The sequence below is a fragment of the Embiotoca jacksoni genome, unplaced genomic scaffold, assembly GCF_022577435.1.
Source record: "Embiotoca jacksoni isolate LCO1_2020_lvr unplaced genomic scaffold, fEmbJac1.0.p SCAF_11, whole genome shotgun sequence".
In the NCBI taxonomy this organism is placed as follows: domain Eukaryota; kingdom Metazoa; phylum Chordata; class Actinopteri; family Embiotocidae; genus Embiotoca; species Embiotoca jacksoni.
Genome location: NW_027185241.1, coordinates 9,912,336 through 9,931,495, shown reverse-complemented (window position 1 = coordinate 9,931,495; position 19,160 = coordinate 9,912,336). Strand labels below are relative to the sequence as shown.

Here is a 19,160-nt window from a genome sequence, read left to right as displayed (position 1 = left end):
AAAATAGGGAACAAAAACGATGAAGAAGTTGATTCAAGCCAAATTTAACTACAGACTGTACAATATGATCTTCAGGACTTCCCCGTTCCATTTTCTGTATTAGCGTGACTTTTCTGTATTTTGCAACATTTTTCTAAATGGGAAGTAGCTTGTTGGAGAAGTCCTGGTTGTAGATTTGAGATCTAACTCTGAAAGACTGGACAATAAAGTTTGTGGACTGAAGGAAATGTGCATGAAGTAGGGAACTTTGACCTGTGCATGTGACTTAATTAATACCATAGTCACAATTAGCAGATATGATAGACCTAAAAAAAAAAATAAGACACCCTCTTCTGCCCCCACCGATATTTGTACAGTCAAATAGGTTTAGATAAGGGTGTACCGCTGTCTGAAATCAGAGGCAAGTGAGTGAGTGCCTCCTGTTAGGAGGATTTGATGGGAAAATGCCCTCAAAGAGTTAAAGAGCAAGAGAATGTGTCTTGCAGACAAAGCTTTGATTAGCCAGACAGCAATAATATCTGGTAAGATTCAGACAATAATATATAGTTAGTGCTTTGTTCTAAAACTGTGTTTTGGTTGGTGTTTTATGATGTACGGACTTTGTACGCGTGTGCATTACGGCACAAATGGCGAGGGCTCCAGTCACTGACATTAGCTAGCCCTGTTGTACAGTAACTGCCAGTGGCAGTGCTGCTACTTTAAAACTAGATGGGCTGCATTTGTTTATTTAGGGAATTGTTTTAGATTGAGTTCAGTTTGCAGAGCTGCTCTGATGTGTTCATTCCTCTCTGTCTAAAGAGAATGAATGTTACTTATGTCTTCATTTGTCACATATAGCATGGGGACTCATCAGTGCATTAGTGGTTACACAGTCATTTCACACATTTTTGCAGAAGGTATTTATTTTTGTTGCTGGCCTTGGTTAAATTAGATTTTTATTTTCTGTTCTCCTTTTTTCTATGACTTAAACAGGGACATAATTTAAAAGTGAGAAGTGAAAATCAAATGCCCTCAACATGTTCATCATTAGTTATGCTGATTTCACAGTTCACTCAAAATTAACTCTATGTATCTTTTTATTTTATATTACATGAACATGTACTCACAGCAATATTAATATATGTTTGGCCACAAAGGGACAGAAAAACTTCAAAGATGCAGTTGATGAATTGGTTTTTTTTGGGTGGGGGGTTCTCGTGTCTGGATATGTTTGCTGGTTAACAACATCTGAGCCTTTGCATTCACAGGGTATTTATAAAACTTCTTGCCTCTGTGCGTTGTCTTCATTCCTCCAATGTTGTGAGTGGACAACTTGTCAATAAATATATCTCCTTTTAGGTCAAAGAAAAAAAAAATGCAGCTGAATTTTCTCTAATTTTTAATAGGGGTAAATTGTAACTATTTGTCAGCTTCACTTGAAAGAATAGGATATAGTGAAATTTGGTGTCTCTTCCACCTAATCTTTCTAAGAATATGGTCCCACTTTACAATTTGCATTTACCTTTGCGGTTGAGGTGATCACATCCTGGCTGCTTCCAATAACAGAGCAAAAACATAGAACACAGAGTTTCAATTCATGAGGTAAAAGAAAATCTAATTCTAATTCTCATTTGCCTGACATGAAACAATTTGGGTTTATTGTGTTGTTGTTGTTGTTGTTGTTGTTGTTGATTATAATAGCCAGAATGTGCAGTTTGGGGTAAATGTGTGATTCCTGCCAATAATGTTAACGAAACATTTAAATATTCTTGCAAAAAGTTTCCATCCCAAAACAAAAAAAATAATGTACGTATACTAACACTCACCGCTCCCTGTTTTCTTAATAACGAATGTATCAGTAACATAAACTGAACTTTAAACTTTTTAATGTGCTGACTGTTGTGATTGCTTACTTTGAGCTATATTCAACATTACAGAGAGGAACTCACCAATTTCCCTTTGAAAAGGAAGAACATCTCCAAAAGCTTAACAGAAAACTTCTGACAGTGGGCAGGAAAAGAGAGCAAAGGACACCATAGCGATACAAAGATAATAAACATTGGATATATTGTTGGGCCAGAAATACCTGAAAAAAAAAGCAAAAAAAAAAAAAGCACAGAACTACCAGAGGGAGAAGGCATAAATAAAATGACATGCAGTGGTGGCATATAAATACATGGAGAGTTAAATAAAGAGGAGAGGAAAAGAGTTCAGCGTCCTGGTCTGATATCATTGAATGCCATGCTTTAGGGTTTCTAATAAACTCAGCCATATTTTTAGATATGAGAGCTGGGACACAGCTAGTGGACCTGCTACCCTTTACCGAGGCCTGATTAGCTACTGCAGCTAAGGTTTTTTTTTTTTTTTTTTAATGGTGCAGCTGCGATTCCAATTCAATGAGCCTCACCTCCTGTGCTGTGGAAAGACTTCATTTATCACTAAAGTAAGTGGGGGAATAACTAAACATCTGTGAGTGGGATGGAGGAGAAGAAGAAGCAGAGGAGAGAGAAGCCATTGTCAACTGCTAAGTGGACCTAAGACAGCATGCTAAAGTTAGTGAGAAATTGACCAAGTACAGCAAGCCTCTGTCACAGTTTGAAATCATCCAATGTACAGAGAGAATGAGTGCTGGTGAGTTAATATAAACTAAAATAGCGGAGATAAATTCATAACTGTCTGTCACTGTCATGATTTGATACTTACCCAATGCCCCCGGGGTCGACCCACTCCTGGACTGACTGAGCACTGCGCGTTTCTTTACCACATTTGATTTAACTAAGGGCTTACTGGCAGATTGCTCTGTCGAGGACAGACCGGAGGGGTGGTAGTCGGAGTAAGGAGCTAGGATCGGAGAAGTTGGATGTTGAAAACTACTCAACAAAACAGTCGGAGGTACCTGACAGATGATCCTGTCACAAAGGCACGTCTTGTCAGGTGGAGGTCGAAAAAGAGAAGTTTCCCAAAGAAAAGCGTGACGGGTCGGCGCAGCTGTGTTGTGAATGGACCAGAGTGGGGAGGCTCTGATTTGGTAGAGTGACGATAGCATTGAGATTAGCCAAGGTATTGAGAGAACGAGGGAGAAAAGAGGTCATAATTTTGTCAAGACTTGCACGAAGAATGTGGTGGAGGAGGTGGTGGAGGATGTGGTGGAGGATGTGGTGGAGGACCGGAGGGTCCAGATGGTTCAGAGTTTAAATCATTGAGGTTTGGAGAAGAGAGAGCGGTGTCCGCCTTGAGCCCGGTGAAACTAAAAAAAAAAAATCAAAAAAAAAAATCAGATTGGAGATATTATCATGGCGAAAGTTTTGAAAGATGGAAACTTGTTGATTGTATGTAGAAATGAAGAGCAAAGAGAGCAAGAGGACATGATTAAAGAAATAGGGAAATAGGGCGGTTTAAAGTAGTGAGCACAAACTGTAACCAAAAAGAAAGTAAGTGGAGTAAAGAGTGATTTTATTTTTTTTTTTTTGGGGGGGGGGGGGGGGGGGCGGTTGGAGTCACGATGGAGGAAATTACATGTTAAAAATAATAATAAATAAAATAATGAGGAGAGACAGTGATTACGTTGTGCTGGATTTTGAGGAGGAAGAACTGCCAAATAAAGTCTCTGTAGGTTACCTGAGTTACACTGTTAGAGAGTTCATTACAAAGCCTATGAGGTGTTATAACTACCAAAGGTTCGGACATACAGCAAAAACGTGTAAAGGCAGAAGGAGGTGTGGAGAAGACTGCGAGTATGGACAAAGCAGACATGGGCAACCAAAGTGTTGTAACTGCGGTGGTGAGCACAGTGTGGCTTACTATGGGTGTGAAGTATTAAAAAGGGAGAGGGAAATACAGCAGGTGAGGGTGCAGAATAAAATCACCTATGCAGAGGCAGTGAAGAGGGTCAGCCAGAGTGGAGGAACTGATGGAAGAAGTAAGGCAGTAAAACAACCCACAGCAGTACCAGATCAGACAAATGAGGGTAGAATAATGATCACTAAAAAAGCTAGTCACTTTCATAACAGGGGTAGTAAATGCTACAATGGAGGTCAAATCCAAAGCAGAGAGAATCCAGATAATTGTTAAAGCAGCAGTTCACCACCGAGATATCAGCGGACTAACATGGGAGGAAGTTAGAAATAATCTCTGTATGCAAGCAAGTCAAGAGCAAATATGGGGTGGATAGTTTTAATATACAATGCTTTACCTACTACAATGGACTGCTGGGAGTTTGTTGGCTAATGGACAAGAATTCAAGAAATATGTTGAAAATGTATCTAGTAAACCAGATGTCATATGCATACAGGAAACATGGTTAAAACTAAATTTGGACTTCAGACTAGCTGGATACACGTGTTAGGTGTGATAGGGAGGGTGGTCAAGGAGGAGGTTGTGCCACATTTATTCGTGAAGACATTACATTTAGAGAAGTAAAGACAGGGACTGAGCTAGAATATGTAACTGTGGAGATCTGGACAAATGAAGAAGAGATCATAGTTATTAATTTGTATAATCCTTGTAAAAAATGTGAGGTGAATAGATTGGCACAAATTGAAGGGATGGGTGGCAACAAGATGTTGGTATGTGGAGATTTTAATGCACATAGCACGTTATGGTGTGGAGTAAGAACAGATGTAAACGGGGAGGTAATATAAGACTTGCTAGAAGAAAATAATTTGGTTTGTTTAAATGATGGTAGAGGGACTAGATTAGATGTGCACATGGTGAACATGTCTGCACTAGATTTAACTAGCGTACCCAGGAATTTAGCAGGGATATGCGAGTGGGATGTAGAAGATGAAACATCAGTGGGTAGTGATCATTTTCCAATAAATTGTAAAGTATCATTACAAAGGAGTAAGGAGCAGGGAGGCAAGTGGGTATTTAGTAGGGCAAAGTGGCAACTTTTTTAAGTATATGTGTGAGTGATAAATTGATAAATTAGACTTAAATGAAGATATTGAGGAGGTTGATAAAAAAAAAAAAAAAAAAAAAAAAAAAAGACATTTACAATACTGGAAGCAGCAAATCAAACAATTGCTAAAAGTAAAGGAAGGATGAAAAGAAAGGTTGTCCCCTGGTGGACAGATGAGAGCAGTGAAAGAAAGAAATAAAGCTCTTAAGTTATTAAGAAGATCACATAATTTCCAGAATTTAATACAATACAAACAAGCACAAGCAAGAGTTCGTAGAATCATTCGGAAAGCAAAAAGGGAAAGCTGGCAGAATTATTGTAGCAGAATTGGGAGATCAACACCTCTGGGAGAGATTTGGGGGATGATTAGAAGCATGAGAAAATTTAGAAGAGTACGGTAGTATCCAGTATTAAAGAGGGGGGAGGAAACAGCAGTGTCGGATGGGGAGAGGGCAGAGATGATGGCAAAAGCACTAACAGAAATCCACAGCTCTGCAAACCTGACAGTAGAAGGTAAGAGAGGAAGGGAAAGGACACGGTCAGCTCATCCTGGAATTCTTGAAAGAAGAGACAATACTAATAGTCCAATTGATGCCCCATTTACTTTAGAAGAGTTGAAAAGAGCAATAGAAAGAGGTGGAAGGGATGAGATTTGTTATATAATGCTGAAGCATTTAGGTAGTTTTGCAATGATCAAATTGTTATGTTTTTATAATACGGTTTGGGAAGTGGGGAGACAGCCTAGTTATTGGAAAGAAGCTGTGATTATGCCAATCAGGAAACCAGGTAAAGACTCATCAAACCCAATAAATTCTAGACCCATTTCACGAACATGTCATGGAGGTAAGATTATGGAAATAATTATTACAGACAAATTAACATTTTATATGGAGACCAGGGGAATGATAACACCTCATCAAAGTGGATTTTGGAAAAGTAGAGTAACTATGGACCCAATTATTTGTTTAGAGACAGAAATAAAAAAAAAGTCCAGGTAAATACAGAGTCAGTGATGGCTGTGTTTTTTGATGTGGAAAAGGCGTATTATATGGTTTGGAAGGAGTGGTTGTTGATTAAATTAAGTATGATAGGAATAGGTGGCAGAGCATATAATTGGATTAAAGACTTTTTATTTAACAGATTTATTCAAGTCAGAATTGGGACAACACTATAGTAGTAGATACCTGGTAGAGAATGGTACACCTCAGAGTAGTGTAATTAGTCCGATACTGTTCTCCATTATGATAAATTATGTTTTCCTTCAAGTTCAGGGTGATATTGGACGATCCCAATTTGCTGATGATGGAGCACTGTGGAAGAGGGGGAAGGAAGAACATAAACCATATTAAAGGGAATGTACAAGAGGCTGTGAATGTGGTAGAAAGATGGTCTTATTCATGGGGATTCAAGTTTTCTGTGGGAAAAACTAAAACAATCATGTTTACTAGAAAGAGAGGAGTTGATGTTCAGATAAAAATGTACAGACAGAAGATTGAACAAGTGAAAGATTTTAGGTTTCTAGGTGTGTTGCTCGATGATAAATTAACATGGAATGATCATATTCAGAGAATAGTTATGAAATGTAAAAATATTTTACATGTGTCTAACAGGGTCAGAATGGGGAGCCAGCAGGTCTGCAATTATTAGCATTATTGTCATTACAATCATTCACATCTCACAGCAGACAGGATTTAATCAATTAAATATAGAAAACTCTGTTCCGACTTAAAAATATGAGTATTTTTGTATCATTTATGTGGGTGCCTGCACACAGAGGGATAAAGAGAAATGAAAGAGCAGATAAATTAGCAAAACAAGCTTTGGAGTGTCAGCACAGTACAGCCGTTTTATTCAGCAAAGCAGAAACTAAATCAATAATCAAAAGAAACATGATTAAGGAATGGCAGCTCAGTTGGGACTCAAGAGACACAGGAAGACATCTTTATGCTATTCAGAAATAAATTGGCAAAGGAAGGACATCCAGAAGAAGCACCACAGAAGAAAATATATTAACAAGACTGAGGAAAAACACAAGGCTGAACAAAATAATGCAACTAATAAATAAACACCCAAAAGGACTATGTGAGTCCTGCAAAATAGCAGAATCTGTAGATCATATCATTTGTCATTGCTAGAAATTCCCACTGGCGCCAGACAGGTTAAAGACCTTTCGTTGGATGCCATCCGCCATAAAACTTAAAATAATAATAATAAGATCCCTCTGTCGCCAGAGTCCAAGGAAAAAAAACGGCCTTCGTTTGGATTATACCAATTTACCACACTTCCCTTTGGGTTGTTCGGTGCCCCGGCCACTTTCCAACGCCTCACGGACCGGGTGCTGCGTCCACATTGCTGCATATGCTGCCGCCCAGCTGGATCATGTTATCATCCACAGCACCACCTGGGTGAAGCATGTGCAGCGGGTGGGCGCGGTGCTGGAGTCCCTGAGGCAGACTGGGCTCACCGCCAACCCAGGGAAGTGTGCAGTTGGACGGGGAGAGGTACTGTATCTGGAGTACCACTTTGGCGGCGGGCAGGTGCGCCCTCAGGTGGACAAAACTGCTCCTATCACAGCCCAAGACTGAAAAAGAAGTGAGGCGGTTTTGAGGCTGGCGGGTTATTACAGACAGTTCATCCCTAACTTTGCTGATCTGACCAGTCTCTTGACCGACTTGACCCGAAAAGGTGCCTCAGATCCGGTCCAGTGGACGGAGCAGTGCCAGTTGGCATTTGAGAGGGTGAAACAGGCTCTCTGTGGGGAACCACTCCTCCACACACCTAACTTCTCTCTTCCCTTTACCCTGCAGACTGACGCATCGAACAGGGGGCTGGATGGCTCCCTGGCCTAAATCGGGCGGTAGAGGAATGTGGCAGTGGGGCACATATAGATATATACTGTACTGTATATATACATATATATATGTTGACTGTGTTTCTTGGTTTGTTTGTATATAATATATATAGATATATAATGCACTGTATATACTGTGCATTTTATATTTTATATTTTTTACTGCTATTTACTGATATTTTATTGCTTTTCTATTATTCTATTCTATTCTATTATTTTATTCTATTATTTCTATTATTATCTTATTGCTTCTGTATGCTGCTGTAGCGAAAAAAATGTCCCCTCGGGGATTAATAAAGTAAATACCTACCTACCTACCTACACGGACGGACGGACCGACGCTGTGGGTGCGCTCGGAGGCAAGGCAGCAGAGTGCACGGACTGTGACTGCGGTATTGTAGTGACAATAAAACACTTTGAGAACTATACGTTGTTGGTGTCATTGTGCTGAGAAAGACCCACTGTGGTAACAGACATTTGTTACAGTCACCATTTTTGCTAAAGGAAGTAACACAATATATTCATGACGATGTCACGACTTCAATGCCTAAAAAGCAAAAGAAAAGCTTAATGTTTGCATATCAGTATGCATTTTAAAAGTCACCACATTTTAAATTCAAGCAGAGGTTGTTGCTTCCTCCAGCCCATCCTCCAAACCAGAATATCCTCTACTCTTGGAAAGCCAACACAAAAAGCTTGTTGTTAGTGTTTTGAAGTCATTGTAAATTCCTTATTTGCACAAACACCTTTTTTCCAACTCCAACTCCTTGCCTGTTTTTCATTGACCAGGAGGTAAGCTGTCATCTGTCGCTGGTCACAGTCAGATAATAGTTGTTTCACAGATGCGGTTGTCATTATTCCTGAGCCAGCAGTCTGTCATGTGTCCTTGGTTCTGCTTTCGGTGAGCACCGTCAGATATGTAATGGCCTGGGGAGGAGAGGAAATATTTGTTAATGGTACATCTAAAAACATGGTGTATTCCTAAACTTTGAAATCTGATTCATGTTTAATAAATGTGGCTGCAAAACACAACTCAAACACTTACCACTGTCAGCTGAGGAGCCCAAATGGCTGATGATGCCGGGAATAGCGAGTCCTTGTCTAGAAAAGAGCACAGTCACAGGCGGAAAGGGCTTGTGATTTCAGTCTCATTTTCCTTGAGTGTATATCCAAAAAACAGTCATAGCAATGGTGTCTATTTTTATTTAAGTTAGTGCCCTACCTGTTCAGTGATTATGTTTCCTTGATTCACCACCAGCTCCTTTGACATAATCAACAGGGCTGATAATCTTCTGAGGGATGAAGGATGAGTCAAAATTAAACCGCTTCAGCTGGAGGATCAGGACACTGTTGACAGTGAAAAGATGAAGGGGAGAGGGTCAGATCTCATGTTGACAGAGGAAGACTTTCTGGCTATTCAAACATAGTACGAGGAAAATTTGAATGAACTTAAGTGGTGGATTTACCCATTCAGATATTTCACGACAGCCCATTGTACCCTGAATCACTGTTCTTCATGGGGAACATTATAGGATCTATTATACGGGTAAAAATCCTCCTTACTGTATACTCAGAGACTGCTAGAAACAAGTTTTTATAAAATGTTGTATTATTAAAACGAATAATGTAGCTGTTTTCTATTGGCTGAAAGGAGTGTACATTTACATTTTAAGATTTATGCTCATCAAAATCAACTGGAGGTTAATATAATCAACATGCTCATTAAAAGAAAAAGAACACAGGTGATTCCATGTTTAGACCTTGATGACTCAACGTCAAATCGTCAGTTGCATTTGTTCTAAATCAAGAAAAAGGGCCAAATAAATATTAGAAATGTTGAGGATGGTCTCATATTTGGAAGTGAGTCCAGTAATTTCAGTACAGTTCCTAATTTCAAAATACTCTATTATATGTCCATTGAAAATTTAAAATGGCTATAGTAACAGTCATTAATAATATATGAACAATCATTTATCAGGGTTTAGAATAATGGGATATCTTAATTTTTTCTTGGCACGGTATGACTCATCGTGCCAATCAGTAATATAAATAAACTAAACACAACTTTGAGAAAGGACACACTATCTGAAACCTTATGAAATGTAAAAGTACTTTCGATTGGTTGCTTTCATTAAGGTTTCAAATCCCTTTAAAGCAATGAGAGACTGAGTGAAAGTGTTTCCCAGTGATTGAACAACTGATTGTATACAAATTATGTTCATTAATCAGCAGTTATTAACTTATATTGTAATAGCGTTGTTTAATGTCAGAAAGATCTAATTAATTGTTCCTTTGATGATGAGCTCGGGCCTTCTGTCTTTAAAATGGAGGAGCCTGATCACCTCTCATTCAACATTTGCAGCAAGAAAAGACATCAGAGACCTGCAGTAACCTGGTAAAGACAAATATTTGTGTGGAGTCTTCTGTTAAACATTTATATGCTTATTTGTTAAATTTACTAAAGTTTTTTGGTACATTTTCTATTTGATTCAGCGATTTCCTGACATGTTCAGCATCGACTGGCCACATTACTTCAAATGACTGACTTCACTGTTCACACTTCAATAAACACAACAGCTCAGCCTTCAGTTGTGAAAGTGGTGCTGCTGCAACTTGAGAGATACCTTTTTGACGAGATCCGCTAAGACACTTTTCTCACTCACAACGACTTTGTTGGTGTGATCTCATTAACAGGAAGTGAGACCACAAGGTATTTTTTTAAAATGAGCAAACTTCCTTTTTTTGTTTAATGAAACCAAATGCAGAAATATTTCCTTTTTTTGCTCTGGATATGATCGAATGAAGCATAGGACTTTTTTTTGTTTTCGGTGATGTCTTGGTGAATAGAGCTCTGATATTATCAGTATGAGCAGAAATTAGTGAAGGAAATCACACCATAACACCTCTGCATTTCTGAGACATATAGCGTAAGTAAATATAACTTTCTTTGGAGAAAATTACCATGTTATTTAATAATTTCTGAACATATCAATTAAGTTTTTGTCACGATAACTGTGTATTTTGCTTCACTTTGCATGCATGCATGTATGATTATGGTTTTGGATTTCATATCACTATCTTTTCATAGTGTCGCTGCCAAGGTATTTTAAAATCTTTTCTTTGAAGCAAACACTGTTTTAACATGTAGGCAAGCCTTTTGAACAAATACATGACTTTTCAACTAGTATTGTTCTGGCCTCTTGGTTTAATTTTAATATAAAACTGGGTCATTGTATTCATTGTTTTCATATTTAGGTTGACATGTCTGTGGTCTCCACTGTGGTTTCTTTGGTTTACTGGCAGCACAAACAAATTCACACCCACCTTGTGCATATAATAAACTACTGACAGATTACATTAAATATTTTTTAAAAGGTGCATATTTAAAAAAAAAAAAAAAAAAAAAAAAAAAAAAAAAAAAAAATTCTCATTTCAAACATCTTTAGTGAATTTAACTTCTGTCATCGATCTGAAGATTAATTTAGCAGAATGTACTAACAAAAGGCTCAAAGCATTTATATGACCTGAATATATCAAAAATAGATATTAGATGTAGATCGCTGTAGGAAAGTTTATTATTATTATTATTGTTATTATTATTATAATAATATATAATTTTATTTTGGAGATACCGCTGAAGAAACGAACGCTGACAGAATGTACATGAATGCATCGTGAAGTTTCCCTTCAAACACAATCAGTCAGAGTGAAATGGCGCTGGCTCGATGAGGACACTTACCTCGTCGTATGTTTCTTCATTGATCCGCAGGTACTGTCAGATATGTTTGCGAGTCTTTAGGTTCAAGGTGAAGATTTCAGGAGCAACTTTGCGGTGTTTTGAGACGACCGTTGTCGGAGTTTAAACCGAGTGAATTTGCGGAGAGCAGCGGCCGCGGTTGAGATAGCCAGTTAGCCGTTTACATGCAAGTAAAGCCGGGTTGTGAATGTGATTTTGTGTAACTTTGAGAAATTAATTTTATTTTATATGCATATACGTGTTTTCACGTTACTTAAAATGTCACGGCTTTCAGTGTTTAGAAACGAGTTTCACCATAAAACGTTGTTGCTGTTGAGCCGTTGCCGCAACCAACCGCCATGCTGTGCTTTTTGTGAATCTGGTATTTTTGACAGTCATATATTTTATTTGAGTAACAGAAAGAATATTATTTATTTTTCTAATGACTGATATTTTATTTGCATTTTTCTGTATTTTTTTTTTTTTTTTTTTTTTAATACTAATATAGGAGTGTAGTATAGAAACATATTTTGATATAGAGTCGTTATAAAATGGCTCTGACTTGATGAAGACGTCAGTGAGATGATCAGATGTGAGAATATATTTCAAAATTATTATTATTTATCGATTGTTGTATTGGGTGCCGGCCCCAATAAGGATAAATAAAGTATTTAATTGATTGATTTATTACTTAATTAAATCAAATTCATGTGTATTTAAAGAGGAAAGCGAGAGCGGCGGGATGGCACACACACTGTGTAAAGCCGAGAAACTTTTTTTGACCTGGTAAAATAAATAAATAATCATAATGCAAAATTATTTATATGGCAGACCTCACCAATATACAGCTGATGGGACAAAAATATAATTTTGTGTGTAACTCTGTGGGCACATGGTGGATTAAAAGTGGTCATGGAAACTAGATGAGTCATCTTTCACCACAGGGAAATGACAGCAGTAAAGACACAAACATATTTGTCACTTTATTTGCAGGTCTGATCCTGAGAAGATGAGATGGATGCATTGAAATGGCCTTTGTTTTTCATGTGCCTTTGCTCTAAAGGTATGGTACATTTTGTGTATATTCAACTGTAATCTTTACTGCTCACAAGATGAGAATTAAAGTCTTTTTGACGTGTCTTTTTTTTTTTCAGGCAAATAAGACAATTTTCTGCTGAATTTGTATTTTATGCACGTAGGCTCTCTTTGTATTTGTTCTGTTTCAGTGCTCCATTTCACCACATGTTCCTGTGCAATTTATTACAGTTATTCAAAGTGAAGCCTCGTCTTGGACAATTCAGGTGCCCTCCTCAGTTAAAGGTCTCCCTGGTTCATGTGTGGTGATCCCCTGCTCATTTAACTACCCAGACCCCCAGAAGGAAGTCACCAAGTTCACCGGGATTTGGACCGACGATAAGACGCATCACCTCATCTATCACCCCGTTGAGTCTCAAATGATGCAGGAGTATCGAAATCGGGCAAAGCTGATAGGAGACGTCAAACAGAAGAACTGTTCTTTGAAGATCGATCCTCTTCAACAACGTGACCAAGGGCCTTTTTATTTCAGGGTTGAAATGGCAGGCTATGACATGTTTTCCTACAGAGACGGCAAAGTCTCCATTTCAATGATTGGTAAGTAAGATGAAATACTTTCAGTAAATACAGTTCTCTCTTTAACTCTAGAGTTGTTGCAATAATATATGACATTTAAATGTCTTGGCATTTTTACTTCAGTTGTCCTATCACCAGCATCTGTGCTGGTGGTCACAGAGCAGATCAGGATGTAGTGATCTAAGCATTTTACAATAATTAGTTTTCTTTTCATACTTCCCTTAATTACTCATTCAGAGTCAGATGTAGAAATATATTTATGGAAACAAGAAAGCAAAATTACACGAAAAAGGACTAACAGTCACTGGTCAGAGCGTTTAATCATTCATATTACCCAACAGTTTATGGCAAACTTTAGAATTTATAAATTGGAAATTTTATGTTTTTAACCCTAGAGCCTCAAAAGCCACATTTTCTAATAATACAAACTGGATTGGTAACTATGTTATTGTAATTTCAAGAACTATCTTTTTCTCTGTTCTTTATTTTTGCTTTATAATTGGCTGTCTTCCTCCTGCCTTAAATAACTAAACAGTAAAGCAGAGTTTCTCTTTACACAGATGTATGATATTGAAAGGAAATGCCACCCAGCTTGAGGATTCTTAACATCTGTCTGCAGCATGACATCTGAATGTTTGTGAGCGGCATCTGAGTTAGAGTTTTGTTAGAGAACATTAGGAGAACTGTTTTTGTAAAAACATAAAGTTATACTCTAATACCAAAATGTTACCATGTACCAATAAGTTCCCATTCTCCCCTTGTGATATTTTTAACCAGAACAAAAATCTTAGTTTGAGGCAACCACCTGGAAAAAAAAACAGGAAATATCTTTCTTTCGACTCCTTTACCCCTAATTCTTCTGTGATGCGTGTAATTTCAGCAATCTCAGGGTTGGTGATTATCAAGAGTTTTTTTTGTTAACTTCAGTGATTCCAAAGTCCTTCAATATCAAAACAAGCAAAACAAGAATTCAAAGATTTATAAAACATAACAATAACCTATAATTGCTCTTCCTTAGTCACAATACAGTAGACAAATGATCTTTATGATTGCCTATCATGATCTTTCAGATAAACTAAACCCCATCACATTTTCTGTGAAAGAGGAGGTAAAGGAGGGTCAAACTGTATCAGCATCCTGCTCTGTGTCCCACTCCTGCCCTACCTCTCCTCCTGTGTTCAACTGGAGTCACTCTGGACAGGAGCATTTCCAGTCACAGCAGCTTGACCATGGGCAGTGGAAAGCGACCTCCACTCTGACCTTTCGCCCAACCCATACCGACCACAACAAGCCTTTACAATGCATCGTAAGATACAAGGGAGGGCAGCGCCAAGAAATATTCAAGGTCCTTAAAGTAAAATGTAAGTGTGTACATCAGTGGTGAGTAGAAATACTTAATTTTTTAAATAAATATAGAAAGAAGACCCCCCCCCCCCCCCCCGGCCGTGTTATATATATATGTGTGTATGTATATTTAAACAAAACATTTGCAGCTTCTTGAGCCAGGGTCAGTCACTGTCACAGGACTCACAGTCATGCTACACTCATCTGCTCTGGAAAAACAGCGTTATGTCATTTATTCTGAACGTGACATGACAGACAACAAATTCTGTCTGATTTGGTGTACATCCCCCGTTTGCTCCCAAAAACCTTCTTAATGGCTTTATAAATTTCTTTCTTTTGGAAACATGCAAGTGGTGTTCCTCGATGGACGCTAATGTCAGACTAGTGGTCTGTGTGTGTGCTGCTGATTAAAATTTCTTATCAAATAATTGATAGATTGGCATAATATTTCCTACATTACATAATGGTCTCCAGATTGACTCTGATGTTTTACTCGGGCATCTCATTATATCAAAACATTAAATGAAGTTCAACTTTGCCCTTATGATGAAAAATAGTTTCAAATGTGTCTGAACAGCACCATTGCAACACAAACAGCTAACTGTGTCTGTGCAGATGCCCCGGTGAATGTGAAGGTTGAGTACAACTCAGATCTGAAGGAGGGAGAAACTGTGCGTCTGAAGTGCTCCAGTGACGCTCACCCTCCTGCAAGCAGCTATGAGTGGCAGAATGAAACTGGTGCTCAGCTGTATACAGGAAGTATCTACATGGTGCCAAATGTCTCGAGACACACAAGAGAAACTTTCTACTGCACTGCCATCAATGAAGAGGGACGAGTCAAATCAAGCCCTGTGCAGCTCAATGTGTTGTGTAAGTAAACAATTAGGCTAAAGAAATGTAATGTAAGAGGAGATCTGTTTTTGTTGATGTCGTTGTTGTTTGCCATCTCCTACAGATGGGTGACAAATTAATAGAAAAAATAAGAATGAATCAGTGGAGAAACATAATGAATGCAGATGCTTCCGCACTGGTGCACTGCATGTTAAACATGCTGTGCAGGTACCGCTGATTGAGATTTTGTACCAAAATGGCAAAAAGGAGAAGCAGTCTAAAAGGGTTCATTGTTGAGACACAGACGGCAACAGTTTCAGTCACAAAGACTGTTAAATTTTAGTAACAGAGTGTAAAGATCTGAGAAAGACATTAGTAAACGGGTTCCTTCCCCATATTCTCCTGACTGCATGAGAACCGAACAGCAAATGCTCGCACACTTCATTACAGCGAAGAGATCTGGCGCCCACTTGTGCCCTTAGAGCACAGCTGGTCAAATTCTTTCCTATGAATGGCCAAAAATTATAATAAACGGAGGGCTGCATGTCAAAAATGAATGTTTAAGTTATGTGAAATTACACTTCATTAAAATCTAATATATTTTACAGAAAATGTACTTTCTAAATTAAAATTTCAGAATTACTACCCTCTTAGTCAGTGTAATAATAGTGGGGCTATTATTTTGCAGAAATTATTGTCCAAAACAGTCATCTTGCCAATTTATTTCTAAATTTTCTCTCATCAGTGTGCCACTGCCTTGATCTCTCATCTTGACTCACAGCCCAGCGTCAGTGCTGTAGGACACACGAACAGCACATGAGAATCAGCAGGAAAGAGAGAAGAATACCATTGTTCTTCATAGATAAGACATAGGCTCTTGTAATTTGATAACGTTCCGATGTGAAACTCAAATCATGTACTCTTTATTTGCAGAAATGTACAGTTCTCTACCTTCAACCCCGTATCACAGCAAATCATGAAATCGACACACCCGTCCAGTACAACAAAATTTGAGACAGCCCCGCTTTGGCCTCTCTGGGCATTACAGTTTCAGGGAAGGCTCAAGGTAGATCAATACAAAGTTGTTCTGGGTGATCACCATTATCCTGTGATGAAACACCTCCATCATGATGGAAGTGGTTTCTTCCAGGATGATGGTAGCACCACCCGAAGGGCATGAGGGGTCACTGAATGGTATACAAAATGATGTGAATCAGCTATGGCCTTTTGCAGTCACCTTAGCTCCACCCAAATGACCACCTGAGAGATTTTGGACTGACATGTTGGACAGTGGTCCGCCACCATCATCAAAACAAAAAATACAGGAATATCTTTAAGAGCAATGTCCATCCCTCCAGTAGAGAACCACAGACTTGCACAGTCAATGCCAAGGTCCATCGAAACTGTCCTGACAGCAAGTGGTGAACCAATACCTTACTAAGACACTTTATGCTGTTTTGTCCTTTAATTTGTCCCTTGTCCATTCGCTTTACTGCATTTCTTGTCCTTACAGGTGCCCCTGAGATTAAGACCATCTCTTCATGCTCCTCAGAAGAGTGTGTGTGCGTTGTGGAGTCTAGGCCTCCCAGCTTGATCCATTTTGTGCTTGCTGACAGAGTTCTGCAAAGCACCAAAGTAGACAAACGCGGCTCTCTTACAATCGGGACTTTGCAGACAGACTTTGGGTCCTTCAAGTCTGTGCAATGTGTGGCAAACAACACAGAGGGCAAAGGCACCCTTGTCCTGTTTTTCCCTGTTAATAGTATGTAAAACTTTTTTTTTTTTTTTTTTTTTTTTTTTTTTTTAAATGCAGTTTGAGATTGTTAGTTCTGTATATGAAAAGGAGAAAAAAATGACTATATGATTTCTGTTTGGAACAGGTAAAATGAAGAATATTTTCATCGCAATAGGAACAGGTGTGGGTTTGGCAGTAATTTTGATAGGAGTGGGACTTGTTAGAAAATGGTAAGTTGTTTTAGTTTTTTTTTTTTTTATTGTCATTGAAAGTAAATCATTCTGTTTCTCTTTTTAGTTCAAATGAATCGCGTACATTCAAATCTGCACACTACAGTGTATATGAAAAGTGTTTGATTTTAAAGCGCAACAGCAAAAAAAAACCAACCCTTGCTGAAACAAAACATGAATTTCACATGTGCAAGACCCATGTGATTACCTGTGACCATATGACACATGTGATTGTACACATGTGAAACATGTCGTTTTGTAACATTTTCATTCTGTAATATGTGAAGCTCTCGTAGATTCCCATGTGAACACTTTTCCACGTATTTTCTCCATGTTATCATATGTTTCAACTTGTGGTAAACACAGTGTCCCATGTGGAAGACATACATGGGAAACCTCTGTTTTTTTTTCCACTAGTAAAGATAACCATTGAAGTGATGTACATGTATAACTTAATTCAGGTTGTATAAAAATGTAGTCATATCACATTACAGTGACTAGTATCACAGGGTCAACTTAAAACATTTTCTCAGTCAGATACAGCTCACAATGTCAAGTTTTACAGGTCTCTCTCGTGGTCTTTAAGTCAAAACAAGTATTCTGCCATTAGGAGATGTTCTACAGCCACTGCAACATCCAATAGGAGCGCCATGAAGGCAGACAGAAATGCGGAGCTCCCCCGGTTTTCCTCAACAAAAAGGTTTTAGTGTGGCATAAACAAAACTTTCCTCCTGATTTGAAATGGCTATACAATAAATGGATGTCTTTATGTGTAAATAAAACATAAAAAAAAATAAACCATGCTTGATATCTGCATTCTTCATACAGGAAAGAGATCTTTCATGATGTAAACTGCCCTGCCATTCACTCCAATGATCATATATACGGCAACATGGAGGTACTGTATGTAAACTTGTATTTATTCATTGATTAAATGCATTCCTGAAAGTGAATTAATCTTGCTTCCTTTGCAGATGGACGGGGGTGATGCGATATATGCCAATATGTAAGAAGCAAAAGACCTGTTCATCTGCACGGGGTCTAACCAATGTGGGTCAAGAACAGTGTAAAAATAGTACAAGAAAACTTAGTATGTTATTTTCTGCATATATTGTATTACAAAAAACATTATTCTTATCTACTCCTGTTATTCACATTATGTTGCTTGTTGAAAAAAAATATATTTGTATCTGAAAGTACCCTTATCATTAAACATACAGTGTGGAAATTTTGTCTCCCCCTTCTGCCAGCGGGAATAATCACAAAAACCTGGTTGACACATGCTCAGCAGGCTCCAACAAAGACGGTGAATAAATTGTTTTGAGTATCAGAATTTGATCCTTTCTGACCAGTAACCTTTCGGAAGTCTTGAAGAGACGCTCGATTGAGCCATTTCATTCCTATCCAGGTTTAGCATAGAGCTAAACTGGAAGTGCCCACAAAGCATGTTTGCATTCATCCGGTCAGCATGGGAATATCTCCAGAATTAAAAAAACAACAACAACTCTGTATACTGTGAAATACAGAGATTCACTTGGCACTGATAGACTTAATCAGCAATGTGTGAACTCGTTGGCAAATAAAACAGACATATTAAAGTCCTGCAATACAGCTTTAATGCACTTATACCTGCAGATATGACTTCCTTTGACCAAAAAAAAAAATTATAATTTCTTTGTCTGATGAATGGAATAAAGTATCTTGTAAAATCACGATTAAACTATTGTAATAATTTGCTTGGAGATATTTTGATAACTCTTTAATTAGATTTTTGACAATGTCAACCAATACTACAATTACGCTACACTTATTTTTTTTTCTCAGTGGGCAAGATTGATTGAGCATAATAACAGATGAAAACAGATGTTAAGGCTTTTTTAGTGAGATGGTTTTTAAATATTCAGCGAGTCAATTTCAAAGCCATATCAGTTCAGTGTAAAATG

The 19,160-nt window shown here is 38.1% G+C and overlaps 1 protein-coding gene across 1 annotated transcript; it reads left to right on the top strand.

Moving 5' to 3' along the window:
- Positions 1-10,613: 10,613 nt before the first annotated feature.
- Positions 10,614-18,921, top strand: LOC138194371 (sialic acid-binding Ig-like lectin 14). Its single transcript, XM_069143059.1, has 10 exons — positions 10,614-10,657; positions 12,460-12,529; positions 12,733-13,098; positions 14,148-14,438; positions 15,037-15,291; positions 16,766-17,014; positions 17,133-17,217; positions 17,828-17,917; positions 18,046-18,115; positions 18,192-18,921. Exons 2-10 carry the CDS (start codon positions 12,481-12,483, stop codon positions 18,225-18,227), a joined length of 1,491 nt encoding a protein of 496 aa, XP_068999160.1. The 5' UTR covers positions 10,614-10,657; positions 12,460-12,480; the 3' UTR covers positions 18,228-18,921.
- The last annotated feature ends 239 nt before the right edge of the window (positions 18,922-19,160 follow it).